This window comes from Perkinsus marinus, assembly GCF_000006405.1.
Source record: "Perkinsus marinus ATCC 50983 genomic scaffold scf_1104296960472, whole genome shotgun sequence".
Taxonomy (NCBI): domain Eukaryota; phylum Perkinsozoa; order Perkinsida; family Perkinsidae; genus Perkinsus; species Perkinsus marinus.
The window spans coordinates 1-1021 of NW_003206129.1; the positions used below are offsets into that span (position 1 = coordinate 1).

The 1021-nt window shown below is 45.9% G+C and overlaps 1 protein-coding gene across 1 annotated transcript; it reads right to left on the reverse strand.

The window, feature by feature from the left end:
- Positions 1–100: 100 nt before the first annotated feature.
- Positions 101–897, reverse strand: Pmar_PMAR009300 (conserved hypothetical protein; the record flags this gene model as incomplete). Its single annotated transcript, XM_002772677.1, has 1 exon — positions 101–897. A coding segment is annotated over one exon (797 nt), but the record flags the coding sequence as incomplete, so codon positions are not given.
- Between the last annotated feature and the right edge of the window lie 124 nt (positions 898–1021).

Genomic DNA, 1021 nt, shown 5'->3' on the forward strand with positions numbered 1-1021 from the left:
CTGAGGGGTCTTCTTGATTTGAGGAGGGAAGAGGAAGAACAGGATAATAGGTGCATAGATCAACGGCAAGAGACCAACAGGTGCCATGCTATACGCCCACTGCCCCCAATTAATCTTCACACCGACAGCTTCCATGAAGTTAGCCATCATAGCATTCCAAGCACCACCAGTCAACCAGCATACAGATGAGGTTGTATTTGCAACAATCTCAACCATTATCATGTACGTGCCGATGGACTTCTCAGTACCTAGAGCCGGGTCGGATTGGAAGCCTTCCTTCAGCAAAGGCTCCAAAATTGGTAGCAAAATACCCGCACCTCTAGCAGTGGACGAGGGAATTGCCGTGGCCAATATGAACTCGCAGATACAGAAAGCATAAGCAAGTCCAAGAGTGGTAGAGCCGATATACTTTAAAATAATAAAACATAACCGCTTGCCTAAGCCGGTAGTAACGAAACCGCTTGCAATGAAGCATGCAAAGACAATTAGCCATACGGTATCGTTACCAAAACCGGATAGAATCTGCGCAGTCGTCAGAATATTAGTTAATGTACAGAAACCCAATGACACCAAGCAAATACCAGACATGGGAATAGGCTCCGTAACAGCGCCAATAATAGTGACCAAGAAGGTGACGAACACTTGCCATGTATGTGGACTCAGGTCATTTGGATGAACCCACCACAGAGCCAAGACGATGATAATCAACAAGAGTAATATAGGGATGTTGATACCAGGCCAACTCTTCCTTTGCCAGTCGAGGAACTTCCTGATAACGCTTCCTCCTGGGACCTTGTCCCACTTCGAGGGCGCTACCTTCTCTTCGACTACAACCGAATCACTTTCAGTTATAGGAAGCCCTGGTTGACCAACAGCCTGCGCAGTCTTGACAGACATCTTTACAATGAGCTTTCGCAATTAAAATCTGAGTGGAAGAAAATGCAAAAGCACCAATGACCGATCCCCACACAGCTCCATAAACAAAAAAGATACTCAAACAACACACTGATAGTCGTACGAT